The sequence below is a fragment of the Rhincodon typus genome, chromosome 12 (genome assembly GCF_021869965.1).
Source record: "Rhincodon typus isolate 14 chromosome 12, sRhiTyp1.1, whole genome shotgun sequence".
NCBI lineage: Eukaryota > Metazoa > Chordata > Chondrichthyes > Orectolobiformes > Rhincodontidae > Rhincodon > Rhincodon typus.
Window position 1 is genome coordinate 62,477,516 of NC_063343.1, and position 15,094 is coordinate 62,492,609.

Here is a 15,094-nt window from a genome sequence, read left to right on the forward strand (position 1 = left end):
CCAGTTTGGCTCAGTAGTCACTTGGTGACTTTTTGTTATTTTGAGAATAATCAAATACTGACTTTTACTTTTTAATTCTCATGGAGAAATCACTTTATCTCTTTTGAACCAGGAGTGTGGTTCAACAGTGCAGCTGTCTGTTCAGCTGTCGGTGTAATGACTGAAGACACTAATGACAATTGAGTTCGTTCCAAACCCAGTCCAATTTGAATGATGTGCCAGCATCCATTATTGAAGGTCTGTTCACTGTATAATGCTGGCATGGCATTAGTTTTCAGCATTAAGTTTTGTGGGAGCTGTGCTGTGCTATCTTGATACTCAGTGGCATTAATTTGAAAATGTTGCTGTTTCTCTCAGAATACTTTGAATACTTTGCTCCCGACTTCACGCTTCACCCAGACGTGAGCACCAGGATTGAAAACCAGAACACCAGGCAGGTTAGTCGGGGCCTCTTTGAACATAAGCTACACATTGTATTTCTAAGCCTTTTTCATCTATGACAGTTGGTGTTTGGGACTTTGATTTAATTAATTTTACATTGGTAAGCTGAAGGATGTTATGCTGCCAATTTTCAGATACCTAGTGCCAGCATCAAATACTTGTACAGCATGAATTAGACACAGTAAAGCTCCCTGTACACTGTTTCCATCAAACGCTCCTAGGGCACGTACAGCACAAGATTAAATAAGGAATAAAGCTCCTTCTACACAGTCCCCGTAAAATATTCCTGGTGCAGACACAGAACAGGATTACATACCATGCCAACAAAGTTGCACCTTAAGTCTAAAGTAGACCAGAAAGTCCCTTGGAGATAGCAAGAACTGCAGATGCTGGAGTCAGAGAACGCAGTGTAGAGCTGCAGGAACACAGCAGGTCAGGCAGCATCAGAGGAACAGGAAAGTTGACGCTTCAAGTGGGGACCCTTCTTCAGAACTGGGCGAGGTTGCGACAGCAGTTGGAGATGAAGAGTTTGAGGTGGGGTAGGAGGCTGCGGGGTGGTGTCCAGAAGGATGAGGTTCGTTGGAGGCGGGAGAAGGGGTCTGCAGAGGGTGGATTAGATTCCCAGTCAAAGAAATAAGCAGGGAGACGGTGGAAAAAGAGTTTGACATCCAGATGTGAACGGAATTCATTGATGTGTGGCCACAGGGGGAATGAAGATGAGTTTTTTGCTGAGGACTGACCGTTTGTCCTCAGTGAGGGGGAGGTCTGGGGGCATGGTGAGTACCCAACAGGGCTTGGGGCTAGGTTTGCGATTGGGTGTATGTATGGGGATGGTCATGTAAGTGGAAGTGGTGGCAGTGACAATGTCGGCAGAAGTGATGTAGTCAATGGCGTCAGCGGGAGAGGCTGAGGCAACCGCATGGTTTATGGCGGTGGGCAAACTGAGAGGGAGGTCCTGGATAGGGTTGGGTTCTGGGCTGGTGGAGGAGGCCTGTGTTTGGTGGTAAGCACAAGCAAGTTTAGTGTACTTACAGTCCTTGATGTCAGGTTGGAGAAGAAGCGTTGGTTGGGGATGTGGATCCTGCGCAGAATGAAAACAGAAGAGGTCCCTTATAGGTCTGGGAGAGGGAGGCTCTGAGCTGGGGTAGGATTGGCTGTAGTGTGAGGAGATGCCAGCGCATTGCTGAGAGCGTGGAGCTGAGGGTCTGCAGAGAAAACCATTTTTGGAGACTCTGAATATACTTTAGGTAGTAGTTGTCATTGTTTGGGCCAGTTTGGGATGGCCTGAATGTTGTTTGGAGTCCATTGGGAATGATCCAGCTGCGTAGGCAGGTACTTAGAAAAGAGATGTGGCTGTAGTAATGGGTTTGTTTAAGTATGTGGTCAAAGAGCTTCAGGGCAGAGGAGATCACCAGTGGGTTGCAGTGGGAGAGAGATCCACTGAGGTCTTTCCAGAGGGAAGAGGACAGCAGCTTCAAGGTGGGCAGAGGCTTCGCAGTGGGGTTATAAATCACTCAGAGATAGCAAGAACTGCAGATGCTGGAGTCAGAGACAACACAGTATGGAGCTGGAGGAACACAGTAGGCCAGGCAGCATCAGAGGAGTAGCAAAGTTGACGTTCTGGGTCAGGACACTTCTTCAGAACTGGAACTTCAGAACAGAAAGTCCTTTGGTTTGAATCAAACCTGCCACCAGTTATTCAGCGTGACAACCTATCACCATTTCACAGAATGTCAAGAGATGGACATTAAGTACTGTCCTTGTCTCTGATATTCACGCTCTGAAAGTATAATAGCCAGTGGGCCTTTTAATTAACTGAGGGCTATGAGTAAACAGAATGTCCTTGTAGAAAGAATATAGAATCAAGCTTTAGAAAGATTTCTTTTCCCCCAATTGTTTAATAAGTATCCAGAGAAAAGGAAGAGGAATAATGGGAATGCTGGTCCAAAATGGAAGAGAATGGAGCATTGGCACAAAATGGGATGCTGTGCAGAATTGGAGGTGGCTGGTCCCCAGGCTGGAATGAATGGATGCCTAAGAGGCACAAGGGGGGAAATGGATATCATGTTGCAAGGGTAGACTGGATAATGGATGCATAGCTGAAGGATTCAATGATTCTAATGTCAGGTTTCCCTGGTTTCTGTTTCAGTACCTGGATCAGATCAGGCAGACCATCTTTGAGAACCTGAAAATGTTGAATCATGCTCCCAGTGTCCAGATTCACGATGTGCCTTCAGACTTACTGAGCTACGAACGGACAGACGAGCCTGACCCAGAGGAGCGTGGGTCAGAGGACAACTATAATAGGTAGGTTGTACTGTGCCAGAGTTCACGTCAGCACCTTTGGTATGGCAGATTGTCCCAATCTGTTCTGTGTATTTTGCTCAATGTGACTAAGGGTTTAAATCCTTTGGTACTTGATTAAAGATCAGGAAATTTGGACAATGAAAAGTACTGGGGGAGAACGGTCTGCTTTAAATACTAAGGTTATGGACTAAAATGGGTAGCATGCTCAGCATTTTATAGAATTGAATTCTGACAGTATAGAAGGAGGCTAGTTATTCCTCCTAGCCTGATTAAAATTTTCACCTTCAAGTAATTTACACAATTATCATTTGAATGTTATTAAATCATCTTCCACTCCTATTTTGGGCAGTACTTTCTAACTCCTAACAATCATACACAGTAGCAATTTACGTAGTGTTATTTGTACAGTTTTAGTATTTGTATAAATGATACAAGTTAAAGTGAAGGAAGAATTGATTATTTCTGTGTGTCCATGAATTTTCTAGGCCAGAAGCTGCAAATGAATTTTATGATGGTGACCACGATAATGACAAGGAGAGCGATGTGGAAATATGAGATTGCTGGCTATCATGAATTGGAGCAGACATTCAGGACTAATAGGCAGAGCACCGCACCACACGGGTGAACTGCACTACCATAAGCCACACAGATTGGTGCTGTGTCTCGAGGGTTTAGAGGACAAGGACTGCCTACTGCCATTCTTCCTACCAGAGAAAGCCGATCCTGAGTGTGGCTTGTGGGTCAGTACCTGTCCATAAAGCGCAAGAAGCAATTCCTCAGCTCCAGTATCGACGCCTTTTGTTTTGTTTGGTTTTGGAGTCAAAAATTATGACTTGATTACTGAATGAGGTTCCTTTGCTTTAACTGAGAAAGAGAGTTTTGTTTTTGGTCAGAGTTGCTCAGTGGGCAGCTGTGGCATGCAGACAGTAGGTTTTTCCACATGGCATCTGGCTGAATCTTTAAAGTGCCTTTTACAGTAATAAAACTGCAGTTCACAGGCCATACTGGGCACCAAAGCTTGGAAGAGATGAGAAAAGGCACAGTAAGTACAAAGATTTTGTAGGATGTTTATAGCCACTGTTGAATACGCTGTTCTTCTGACAACCAGTAGCTTGTGGGAAGTTCCAGTTGTGTTGTCACAACTGCTTCTAGCTGTGGTGTCAGGATTATTGGACCTGTCAGTACAATATGTAAATCAATTGTTTTTATCCATCACTTCCTACCTGATCCTCTCAGTTCCCATTCTTCGTGAGCCGGGATATGGGATGTTGCATCCTTCTAATATGTCAAATTATTAATGTGGTTATTGTGTAGATTATCATCCCTCGTCCATCTTTTGTTTTGTACAAAATATGTTCTTGTATGATAGGATATCTGGAATATAGTTATTCACACTTGACTAACTTGTTTTGATTCCCTTTTTCCTTTCCTGAAGGTATTTGTTCATGTTACAGTTTGACACATACTTGCTGCCCACTTATATGTCACCCAGATCACCACATCAAAATTTTTGTATTTTATATTTTACACTCTTGAAGTCTGTGTAGCGGTTTGACAATTGAATAAGTTGTGGGGGGAGGGAAGGGTATCGGGAGCTTGGAGCATAATTGGGATTAATGAGAAACTGAAACATTTGCTTTGAAGTGTCTCCAACCAGATTCAATTCTGGGGAAAAAAACAATTCTCATATTTTCTGGTAATCTTATAAATAGACCTAAAGGTGCATCTTAGGTGTTTCACTGGAGTGTCATTAAACAAAACTTTGGCACCTGTAAATGTCACTCTTAAAATTTGGCAGGACTAAACCTCAAATGAAACCACTTGTCATGGCTGTCAATCATCCCAACACAACTTACATCCAATGACTTGTCTAGAGGGCCATCTCTTGCCAAGATCTGGACTGAGATTCTTCATTCAAGAAAGACACCAGTTGATGTTAGTGTTGTATTTGTTCGGAAACTTTCTCATGGTGGATGGGTGAACATATAATGTCTTGATCTGGTATTCTGCAAACTCTGATCAACCTCAAATCTTACAACGTCAAAAAACATTGCCAGCCTTTGGCATTGTATTTACTTCAATGTTCAATCCTTGTACATAAAGTTGCATTTATCTTTTGCAAAAAAAAAGTGCATTTTTTCATATTAAAATGGTTTGTATATCTGTGTTTCTTCACTATTTGGGAGCTCTGTTTGCCTGAAACGTTTATTGAATTGGATACAAAAATTAACAGATGGGAAAGATCTGTTGGTGCATCTGTAATAATTTTGACATCTCTTTGGAGTGGCCGTCCAGACGTTTGAAGCTGATTGTGCATTTTGTAGCAGTTAGGACTTTTATTAAAGAATGAGAGAATTACTGCATGCAGTATTTTAGTAGCAGTTTACCAGGAACAATTAAAAGCTGTGTTACTTCAATGATGCCAGACTGATGAGGTTTCTCAACACTTTTTTGCTTTTTGTTTCAGATTTCCAGCATTTGCAGTACTTTGCTTTTACTTGCGTGATGCTTGAGTGAAAGCCATGAATGTGCACCATTGCTGCAGCCTCAGCTCACTTCTCTTTAATGAGAAAGTCCGAGTTTTCGGTTATACCCCAAAACTGAATTACAGCAACGTGTGTCCAATTAACGATCTTCCACAATAAACAGCAGTAAATCCTAGCCTAGTCAGCAATATCCACATTCCCCTTGCAAATAAAAATAAATCATGGGATAAAGAATGTATGTCTCAGTTCCTTGAAACTCTTAATCTTTATTTTTAACCTTTCCACAAACTCATTCTTTCCGCAGTTGGTAGCAGGCATAAGACTTAATGCCCATTCCAGTGAAAATAAAATCCCTGTTTAGCCAGCTTTTTCTTTCTTTATTCATATTGTATCCTCTGTGTCTGACCAATCCATGATTACACAATGGCATACAAAGACTGAACTGCCATCTATTATTAAACACTGCTTTAATCAACTGAGAAACCAGCCCACAGCATTCAAAGGTTTATGTTTGGTTATAAATCAAATTACAAAAGCACAAATCATATTCACTTGGACAGAGAATCTTGGATCAGTGTTTTGTCTTTCCTCTCAATACCAAAGAATTACCAATCCTGGAAATATCTTTGTAAAGCCATATTCTGATGTATCAAACTTATCCCTATCCTTGTAATACTGTATTTGTCTGATTGTGCTGTGGCTATAAATCAGAGAGACCTGGAAATCAAAGTTTAAAATAATAACTGTACAACTGGCCAGACATGCCCTCCCCCTTACTTTAACTTGGACTGTTATTCCAGTTTCTGTGTTAACCTAATGGTATCTTACCTATCTCAAGAGGTCCCAAAGTGTATCACAACCAGTGAGAGATAGCAAGAACTGCAGTCACTGGAATCCGAGATAACACAGTTCCTTCAGCTCCACACTGTGTTATCACAACCAATGATGTTTTTTAAGTAATTACTCAGGAAACTTGTCAATCAATTTTGCATAGAGACCTCCCACAAATAGCATACCAATGAGGAGCATGATTGGGTCATTCACCCCATAGTCCAAACCTCTTGCCTATGCTGTCCTTTAATAATTATAGTTGATCTGATTCTAGCCTCCAATCCACATTCCTGTCAATTGTCAACACTCATGAGTCAAGAATCTACAGGTATTGTACAGGCCTTACAGGTAGTCCATGACCCCACCTCCGTCACTCTGGAGAAGAGACTGGCACAAACTCCTGACCCTCAAAATGTTGCTCTTAATCTCCGTCTATAATGGGAGACTCCTTATTTTGTTCCTATGAAGAAAAACATTCAGCATCCATTCTGTCAGGACCCATCAGGATTTTGCACATTTCCGTAAGATCAACTCCCATTCTTCTAAACTGTAATGGATATAGACCAGTCACCCTTTCACCTTAAGATACCATGTCTGCCGATGATTCAAGGTATCAGTCAGTGAACCTTCTAGGAAATAGTGAACTGTTTGGGTTGTGAGTTAAAATATAAATATTGACCAGGACACCAGAGAACACTCCCTTGCTCATCTTTAAATAGTGGAAGTGAACATTTATACATCTAGCGGAGGGAGTAAAGATGGGACCTCGGTTTAACATTTTGTCCAAAAGACTATAGCGCTCCCAGAACACCATGCTAACAGTGCCGCACTCCCTCATTATTACCCTGGGGTCTCTGAAGTGGGACTTCAATCCACAACTGTTTCCAAATTACCCACAGGCTCAGGCAGAGCAAGGACAGCAGATTTCTTTCCCTGTATGTCCATTGTGAACATCAGGTAGGGTTTTAAAAGTAATCCATGATCACTTTGTGGTAACTTTATATAGACAGCAGATGTTTAAACAACTAAATTCAAACTTTGAAACTGTCCGTGATGAGGGAAATGGTTACTTCACATAATTGAACTAGTAAACAGAGGAACAGGCTAATACCGTGGACACTGGTTCAAATCCCATCACAGTGGCTGATTAAATTTAATAAAATAGAAACTAGTTTCAGTAATGGTGATTGTGAAATTTATCATTGTCAGAAAAACCTAAATGGTTCACTTGCTGCTCCTTCTCTGTTCTGATCTACATGTGACGATAAGCCCACAATAATGTGATTGACTCTTACCTGCCTTCTGAAATAGTGTTGCATGCCACTCAGTTTGGGAGCAATTAGGGGTGGCAGCAAATCCTTGCCAGCGATGCCCACATCTCCCCAGTGTAAGAATGAGGGCATACTGCATTGTTAGCTTGGTGCTGTGGGAGTGCCACACTCTTAAGATATGCTGTCTTTTGGATGAGACGTTAAACCAAGATCCCATCTCTGCCCTCTCTACTATGAACGAATGATGGGCTTTGAACTTGTCTCTCTGGGTTATTAGTCCAGGTACAGAAGTCCAACTTCGTTGAGTAAAGGCATAGCCATGTGTCCAAAACACACACATTATGGTTTCTAGTGTACGTTCCTATATTTTTATCAACTGCTTTACATTGGTTTGGTGTCAAGTTTGTTGTTGATGCCGAACCCAGGTTGGTGAAGTGATTGGAGAGAAGTGTGGGACAGTAATCAATAAGGTGGGGGAGGTGAGTGTTGGGCAATGAGGAGCTATTATTGTTGCCATGAGAAATTTCCTGTGTGCCCATGGACAGGATGAAATCTGCATACAAACCAGGCAAAAGGAGTCTGCACAGAACCAGGATACTACAAGGTAAACAGAAAATCCTTCAAGATAACCAAGTGGACTTTCTCGAAGCTACTCTTTCCACAGAAGTCATAATAGGAGAGAAGTTACTGGTACTGGTATTTCAGGGCAAGTGATATAGCATATCGAAGTCCCAATATAATGGTAAATTTGCTAAAGTCCCAGAAGACCACAGGGCTAGTTATGGTTTAACCCAAGTGTCACAATGTACTGTGTTGGTGAAGGAATAAGGTTTAGTATGGAGGGGGAGGAGAGTTAAAATAAGTAGCACAATTTTTAAGAGGGTACAGGAAGAGACCCCTTGGTGTGTACGTACACAAATCTTTAAGGGACAGGGCGTAATATGTTTAAAGAACTTCAAATTTATTAATACAGGAAGGAATGAGAACAAGGAATTTGGATTAACCTTTACTCCAGCTAGATATCACTCAGTATTTTATATTATGTCCAACTCTAGGCATTACATATTAGGAAAGCTGTGAAGACCTTCACAACCATGCAGAGGAGATAACCTTACCAAGGATTATGGAATTCAGTATATGGAAAGTTCAGAGAAACAAGGACAAAAACAAATTGCCGGAGAAACCTAGCAGGTCTGGCATCCATGGAATCAAAATGTTAACTCTGCTTTCTCTTCACAGAAGCTGCCAGATCTGCTGAGTTTCAAACTTACAGCATCTGCAGTTATTTTATTTAGAGAAGCAGGGATTGGTTTCTTTAAAGAGAAGGCTTGGTGGTATTTTCATACAGATATTCAAAATCATGAATGGTTTTGGTGGAATTAGGAGAAAGTGGAAAGCAGGTCAGTAACTAAAGGAAACAGGGTCGCAAAGGATCCAGGGGTGACAGGATTAGTATTTTTAACCATTGAGTTATGGTCTTTAATGTGCTGCAACATGGTGGAAGCGGGTTGAAGGGTTATGGTGAGGAGGCAGGATAGTGGAGTTAAGGCTGTGATGAAATCAGCTGTGATCATATTGAATGGCAGAGCAGGCTCAAGGGTCTGTATTGCCTCTTGCTCCTAGTTCTTGTGTTGTTTCACACAAATGAGTAATCTGGTACGTGAATTTCAGTACTGCTATGATGCTAGATAACAGCTCCCTCCACTTCACCTGATGAAGGAGCAGCGCTCTGAAAGTTTGTGATTTCAAATAAACCTGTTGAAATATAATCTGGTGTCTAATGACTTCTAACAAAGTGACAGACAAATTGCTGTAGGTCTGGCAACATCTATGAAAGGAAAACTGAGCTAACATTTCAAGTACAGCGACCCTTTTTCAGACTGTTCACTGGGTGCAAAACATTAATTCTGTTTTCTCTCCCTCGATTCTGTCCAACCTCCTGAGTTTCTTCAGGAATCTGATTTTGTTTGTTTTAAATCAAGTTAAGTCTGTCAAAGTTGACCATTGGAGTTAAAGCTTTGGTTAAAATTCAAGCAAAGTTTAGCAACTGATTTAAAATAGGACAACAATAAACTATGGAGTTCTATTGAGGGGTCGCTGGACATAAAGTGTTAACGCTTTTATTCTCCACAGATGCTGGCAGACCTGCTGAGTTTATCCAGCGCTTTCTATTTGGTAGTTAACTGTCATTCAACATGACCTGTTGCATTTTCTATCCAAGGGAGTCGGAGTGCCACAGTATCAAAGGGTAACTGTCACCCATTCGCCACCCTTTTTCGGATTACGGCACTGACGTGAAGGTGAAAGTCCCCTATTCCGAGACTGGGGGCAGTACTGCCGCAAAGGAGCAGCGCTGCTTTACGGCAGTGCCGGTATCCGTCAAGATGTCGCTGGCGGGCCCGGTACGCCAGGCCGAGGCTTGTGGCCTGTGCTCGGGGAGCGGGGCCGCCGCCCGCTACACCTGCCCCCGCTGCAACGTGCCATTCTGCTCGCTGCCCTGTTACCGCGGCTCCAAGCACCGGGTGTGCGCCGAGTCTTTCTACCGGGAGGCGGTGCTGGGCGAGCTGCGGGAGGAGAGCCGGCGGGTGGGAGGCGCCGAGGGTCGGACGGGCCTGCGGGAGAGCCTGAGGCGGCTGCGGCAGACCGAGGCCTGGGAACTGGGGGAGCTGGAGCCGGACGACCCGCAGCCTGGCGACACGGCCAGCCGGCTCTGGAACTCCCTGAGCGAGGAGGAGCGACACAACTTCCAGCGGCTCCTGGAGAGCGGCCAGGCCGCGGCCTGGATCAAGGAGTGGAGGCCGTGGTGGGAACGGCGTCCCCCAGCCCCCGTCCAGGAGCTGGTACCCTCGGTGAGAAACAGCGCCGCAAGTGTCTGGGAGGTCAATCTACAGCTCCCATTTCTCACCCATCCCCTACAGTGGGGACAGGAGCTGGGACCTGTCCCTGGAGGAATTGTCCCCCTGGCTTTCACTCTTGGGTGGACCCTGGGGAGAGTAACTAAAGTAACTTTGAGCTTTAAGAATTTCAGGATAAATTGGTGGCTTTTTTAAAAATTAGAGCATGTTCCTAGAGAAAACACAGAAAGGAGTCAGGAAGTCAGTCACCTGTTCTGTGCTGACTTACCTGATCTCAGTGAAATTGTATTTAATTGGGGAGGCATTGGCCCAGTGGTATTATCACTAGTTTTTTTTATCCAGAGACCCAGGTAACATTCGGAGAACCCAGTTTCATGGCAGGTAGTGAATCCAATGATGACTGTGGAACAAAAACAAAAACAAAGTTGCTGGAAAAGCTCAGCAGGTGTGGCAGCATCTGTGAAGGAGAAAACAGAGTTAACGTTTCGGGTCCGGTGACTCTTCCTCATGACTGTGGAACCGTTGTCAATTGTCAGGAAAAACACATCTGGAAACTACTGTCCTTACCCAGTCGGGCCTACATGTGACCTTTAACTGACTTCTGGGCAACTAGGGATGGGCAATGAGTGCTGGCCTTGCCAGTGATGCCCACATTCCCATGTATGAATTAAAAAAGTGGCTCTTATCTGAAAGATGAAGATGCAAGAGACGTAACAGTTACTGAGAAATCTATTGACATTTCATGCCCATACCTATCAGTGATGGTAAAGATAAAGTTGCCAAAATCTTACCAGACCATTATGCTGCTTTCGTTAGAAAGATATAACTGATGGTGGTTTAACCTGAAGGTCTGGGAGAGATTGAGAAGGAGAGCCCTTGACAGTAACTTCAACATGCAGGAATTGAGCCCACACTGTCAGAATCTCATTCTAATGCCAAGTAGCCTCCAGGAGGTGGCAGGGTACCAAGAAAGTACTCTTTCTCTGGAATATGATGTATTACATCCATTAGGGAGAGCAGAAGCTTTAGTTTGTCTCTGAACTTGGAATATTCCCTCAGTACTGCACCTCCGACAGTGCAATGCTCCCTCAGTAGTGACCCTCCACGAGAGCATCACTCCCTTACTATTGTTCCTTGGACATTGCAACACAGTCTCAGTAATACCCCTCTGACTGTGCAGCAGTCCCTTAGTTTTGCCCAATTGACAGTGGAGCACCTCTTCAGTACACCTCACTGTTGGTCTAGAGATTACTTTCAAGTCCAATTCTCCCTTGGGGTGGCACAGGCCTTCGTGGTTAGCACTGCTGCCTTAAGCGCCAGGGACCCAGGTTCAAATCCACCCTCAGGCAACTGAGTGGAGCTTGCACATTCTCCCTGTGTCTGTATGGGTTTCTTCTTGGTGCTCCAGTTTCCTCCCATAATCCAAATATGTGCAGGTAAGGTGGATTGGCCGTGCTAAATTAACCATAGTGTCCAGGGATGTGCAGGCGACATAGATTAGCCATGGGGATTACAGGGATATGATGGGGGTTTTGGTCTGAGTAGGATGCTGTTCAGAGGGTTGGTGTGGACTCAATGGGCTGAGTGGCCTGCTTCCACACTGTAGGATTCAATGATTCTTGATCCTGAATAAGGCCATTAAAAGGCCTGTACACTTGATTGAAAATGTTGCACAAAGCAAAACAATGGAGGAATGTTACTAAACTCTCTGGAGTGAACTTGAAACCATGAACTTATCCTCAGCAGTGAGAGTGGTATTAGTGAGTCAACACTCAGAGTTAGTGAGCATTTACCACTACTATTTAAAAAAAAATTGTTTTATTTTCTTCAAAAGGGGCTGGAAGAAGATCGAAGATGTGAGAAGATAAATAAAGCACAGCCTGTGGTTGATGTTGCAGGAACTGGGAGGGAGAATAATTCAGAGATGGATGCATTCACAGAACAGCTAGCGACAGACAGATTCTGGGAACATGATGATTCTATTCCTGCAATCTGCAGTAACATTGTTCCTTTGCTGAGTTTGTGTTCAAATCCCTCTCCCCTGATCCAATACAGTGTGGTGAACGTTCTCTATGCATATGCATTCTCCATGAAGCTGGTGAATGGGGACTTATCAGGACCAATGAGGGACGAGTTTATCGAAGCTACAGTGACAGTTTCTGAGGCCCTGAAGGACAGTCGTGTTTTCGTGTCTACTGCAGAGGCTGTGCAGGCTGGGGTTGGAGCAGTGCGGAGCAGCCTGTATTTTTCTAATCCCTTTGAGCCAGTGAATACAATCAAGGACACATCTGTCCTGTTAACTGGAGGAAACAGGGCATTGGACGGTCATTACACTTTGGCTGCAATCTCCCACCTTCATCAGACACTGGGAAAAGCAAAGCGATCTCGACGTAAGAAGGACCCTGATCATTACCGGGCTCGGAAGAAGTGTGCGTTCCTTCTGTCCTGGGTGAATGAACATCGGGATAAGCTAATGTTTCTCTCCTTGGAGGTGCAGAATGAGTACAAGAACACCTTTGATTCCTTGGTCCAAGTGGAGGAAGCCAAATCGAATTTGGAACAAGCCTGGGGAGGAAAGCGACCACCAGAGAAGAAAGTGTTAATTGAAGAACTAACACCCTGATTTTGTTAATCCCTCATGCTGCCCACTGATCATTTAATAAAGATTATTTATCAAATTACCCACTGCATTGGAATTAATACAAGAGGATCGGGTCCAAGTCTGACCTAATTGTTGTCAGTGAAGGCAATCAGTTTAAAAACAAAAATTTCATATCCGTAACACCTTTCACAATCTCAGGATTTCCCACTGTGCTTGACAGTCAATGAAGTACTAGAAGTGGACTCTTTGTGATGTAAGGAACATGGCAGCTAAGGTTTGCACAAAGCAACCACAAACAGCAATGTGATTGTGACCAGATGCTGGGTGAGGGACAAAAAGTAGTCCCATAACACCCGCTCTGTTCAAAGAGCAATCATGCAATCTTTTTTGCATTCACCTGAGAGAGCAGATATTCTCTGTTCTATCTCAGCCAAAAGCTAAGCACCTTTGACAATGCTATGCTCCTACATTACTGCACTAGGTTGTGTTCTCAAGTCTTCAGAGTGGAACTTGACCCCATGGGTCCCAGGTGACGGGCTACTTACTGAGGCACAGATGACAACCAAGCATGGTTTGGTTTATTGCCTACCTATGTAATAACAATAGCCCAGATCTTTCAGTCAGTGTCGATGTTACACACATTGATGCTGCCTGTGAAGGTTTCAGCAATCTGACCCGGTATGATTTTTCAGAGAAGACTCCAGATCCCAGCTGAAACATTGAAAGTTCAGCAGTAATATCACCAGGGGTAAAATTTTGGGCATAAGAAAACATAAGTGACAACAAGGCCCCTGCCCCCATACCCTTTATTCAGTTGTGTTGTGTTCTAGTGAATTTTCAGAATTCCAAGACTTTAAGTGGCTCAATTCAGTTAAGCTGGCTGATTTCTGAATTGGACCCAGAATTAGCCAGGATAATATTTCCAGGGTCTAGGAAGTCTTGAATACCTGACCCAAATTCCTGATGCTGAAAAATGTATAAAATTTATGGCACAACCAACCAAATTTGATGGAGTATGGCATCAAGGAACCATTGCAAAAATGGAGCCATTGCAAAAATAAAGTCAGTGGAAGTCGGGACAGGGGCAAACTACTGGTTGGAATCATCATTCCACATTGGAAGATGGTTGTGGTTGTTGGATATCAGTCATCTCAGCCCCAGAAAAAGGGTAGTATACTAAGCCAAACCACCTTCAGCTGCTTTGTCATAAGGTCAGAAGTTGGCAGGTTTGCTGATGATTGCACAATGTTCAGCACAATTTGCAACCTCTCAGACACTGAGGGAGTCCATGTCCAAATCCAGACAAGAGGCAAACAACATTCATGTCACACAAATGCTGGGCACTGACCATACCAAAAAGAAAGAATCCAGCCATCAACCCTTCACATTCAGTGGCATCACCATCACTGAATCGTCCACTATGAACATTCCGGGGGTTACCATTAACCAGGAACTGAACTGGACTAGCCCGTATAAATACAGGGTACAAGAGCAGATCAGAGGCTAGGAATACTGCACCAAGTAACTCAGCTCCTGACTCCACAAAGCCTGTCCACCATCCACCAGGCACAAGCCAGGAGTGTGATCGAATATCCCCTCTGATGATGAGTGCAGCTCCAACAACACTCAAGAAATATGATACCATCGAGGATAAAGTAGTCCACCTGATTAACACCACATGCATTCCCTGCAACATTAACAGTAGCAGCAGTGTGTAGCATGTGCAAACAGCACTGCAGAATTTCAGTGCTCCTTACCTTCCAAACTCATAACAACTTCCATCTAGAAGGGTGAGGACAGCAGACACAGAGGAACACACCACCCGCAAGTTCCCCTCCAAACCACTCACACCCTGACTTGAAAATGTATCACTATTCCTTCAGTTTATTATTGAGTCCAAATCCTGTAACTCCCTTACAACACTGCGGTCGTACCTACATCAAATGGGCTGCAACAGCTAAAGAAAGCTGCACCACACTACCGCTACCTCACTAGGGGTGGGAAATAAAAGCTGGCCCCACCAGCAAAACCCCAAATGATTGGACAAAAGTTCCTTCATGCTTCCAAGCTGGTGTGCTGCCTTGACCTAAGTCCAAGATGGGAAGCACCAAGTTTCAATCAGCCATCACTTCCTGCAGTTCCTCTTTACTCCAACAGAGGTCATTATAGAGGCAAAATTCTGCCAATCTAACCAAACGGTTCCCTTCAACGCAGCCACAAAGGAACTTGGTGGGAAAAGGCAATGGGTGATGCCATATGGATTTCAGGACTATGGTACAGCTTGTCTAGAAGGAAGGAAAC

General features: G+C 43.8%; 2 protein-coding genes across 5 annotated transcripts in view; both read left to right on the top strand.

Annotated features, from left to right (window-relative positions):
• hdac3 (histone deacetylase 3) overlaps window positions 1-5,462 on the top strand; it is a 43,779-nt gene extending 38,317 nt beyond the window's left edge. For 3 of the 4 annotated variants that reach the window (XM_048603596.1, XM_048603594.1, XM_048603595.1), the window contains 3 exons: window positions 358-437; window positions 2,591-2,748; window positions 3,234-5,168. In XM_048603596.1, coding sequence (XP_048459553.1) covers window positions 358-437; window positions 2,591-2,748; window positions 3,234-3,303 — 308 coding nt within the window. In that variant the 3' untranslated portion in view covers window positions 3,304-5,168. Of the gene's footprint in view, window positions 1-357; window positions 438-2,590; window positions 2,749-3,233; window positions 5,169-5,215 lie in introns of those variants that run through there. The other variant, XR_007263352.1, reaches the window with a different exon arrangement.
• A 4,213-nt stretch (window positions 5,463-9,675) lies between these two features.
• On the top strand, window positions 9,676-12,872 carry znhit2 (zinc finger, HIT-type containing 2). The gene is made up of 2 exons (XM_020519918.2): window positions 9,676-10,185; window positions 12,026-12,872. The coding sequence occupies exons 1-2, from the start codon at window positions 9,721-9,723 to the stop codon at window positions 12,812-12,814; spliced, it is 1,254 nt and encodes a 417-aa protein (XP_020375507.1). The 5' UTR covers window positions 9,676-9,720; the 3' UTR covers window positions 12,815-12,872.
• The last annotated feature ends 2,222 nt before the right edge of the window (window positions 12,873-15,094 follow it).